This window comes from Cucurbita pepo, chromosome 11 (assembly GCF_057944985.1).
Source record: "Cucurbita pepo subsp. pepo isolate OVF chromosome 11, ASM5794498v1, whole genome shotgun sequence".
Lineage (NCBI taxonomy): Eukaryota > Viridiplantae > Streptophyta > Magnoliopsida > Cucurbitales > Cucurbitaceae > Cucurbita > Cucurbita pepo.
Genome location: NC_141808.1, coordinates 4,090,073 through 4,091,757, shown reverse-complemented (window position 1 = coordinate 4,091,757; position 1,685 = coordinate 4,090,073). Strand labels below are relative to the sequence as shown.

The 1,685-nt window shown below is 38.2% G+C and overlaps 1 protein-coding gene across 1 annotated transcript; it reads right to left on the bottom strand.

Moving 5' to 3' along the window:
• Nucleotides 1–470: 470 nt before the first annotated feature.
• Nucleotides 471–965, bottom strand: LOC111805987 (uncharacterized). The gene has a single exon (XM_023691301.2). It carries the CDS (start codon nt 781–783, stop codon nt 592–594), a length of 192 nt encoding a protein of 63 aa, XP_023547069.1. The 5' UTR covers nt 784–965; the 3' UTR covers nt 471–591.
• Between the last annotated feature and the right edge of the window lie 720 nt (nt 966–1,685).

Below are 1,685 nucleotides of genomic sequence, written 5' to 3'. Positions count from 1 at the left end.
TAAGAGATCAAAATGAAAAAAACGACCGTCTCCGTGCTCATTTAAAAATAGATAAAATAGCTATTACCTTTGTTAAAATCAACCACCCTTATAATATAATATTATCTACTTTAAGCTAAGTTCTCGTAAAATTACTTGACCTTATTTGAATGAAGATAACGTTCATCCTTCATTAGCTAACCTGAGGCTACTCAGGCTCCTCTTTTTGAACTACACCATAAAACCTCCCTCGAGACCTCATTAATTCTCTTAAACCTACGAACAACCTCCACTTAATCGGAACTTAAGTCCTCTAAAACCCACAGAGATAATAACTCCGAGATCAAATTAGAAACAACGATCCTTCGCAATGATACGATATTATCTATTTTAAACCTAAACTCTTCTGATATTGGTTCTAGATGGGTTAAAAATTTAATGATTCAAAAACCCATTAACAATCTCTTCCCCTCCCTCTCTGAAAACATTCATAAGCAATCAAACTCCATAAACCCATTTACACCAACAAAAAGAAAAAGAAACGCAGAAACCCTTAGTCACATATAACCATTCAATCTAAGAACACAAAAGAAAACAAGAAAAAGAAGAAGATTAATAATACAATTCCAAACGACGGCCACACATAAGACAGTAATATTTCCTCTTGATTTTGAAACAGAGTGGAGCTAAACAGAGCCTCCATTTCCTCTCCACGTCCACTGCCTCAACTTTGCCGCCGCACAACGGGCACCTCCCCATGGCCTGCCGCCGACCCAGCTCTTTGTCCTCCTTGCAGAACAACATTTTCCGGTGGGTGAAATAAAATTAAAATATTTCAGTGCCGACTTGCTCAGGTGGAATAATATATTTATAGAGAAGGATGGCACCTTGTTTCTACGGCTGGGATGGGACCCTCATGATCCCATCTAGATAAGGATTGAGGTTGCTACATCCTCGCCGTTCATAATTTCGTGAGGATCTTACTAGATCGTTCCAGTGGGAGACATATATATATATATATATATATATATATATATATATATATATATATATATATATATATATATAGGCATATAGGGGAGGCGTCTATGACTTCACATAAGTTTGTATTTTATTATCTCATGAATAACGAATACAAGGGAAAAAGAGGGAAAGCAATTTTAAAATAAATGTTCTGTACTAACCTATGATTTATTAATGCGATTACAATTCAACCTATACTAACCTATACTAATGATGCAAACGAGAATTCAACCTATACTAACTTATACTATGAATGCAAATGAAATTTAACTAACTTATACCACGAATGGAAAACAACTATCCTATGCAAGTGCCACGATCCAGGGATGTGTGATGCTGCCGTCGGTCTCACATGGGTGTCTTGTCTTTATCTGAAAATGTGGTAGCACGAGGCTGGAGTATTTCTAGAATATTCAGTAAGTGACCCCCTATCGGGGTTATGCAACAATCACATGCAGATGAGATGATGGGACCTATCTTTCAATCTATCTTCCTTCGGTGCTGTCCTAATGGGTAATTTGGACGTGTACCATAAACTCTATACACAACCCATACATGCGAGTATGGGCTCACCAGTTAGTTTGCACACCGCTAGGCCACTTTCCTTGTCGGGCGAGCATACTCTAGGAGCTCCTTAGGCCGAACACCCGTTAGAACTAGTAACCGTCACGGCAACGCTATGC

Coding starts and splice junctions, on each gene's coding strand:
- LOC111805987 (XM_023691301.2), bottom strand. CDS start 783: ATGTTGTTCTGCAAGGAGGACAAAGAGCTGGGTCGGCGGCAGGCCATG.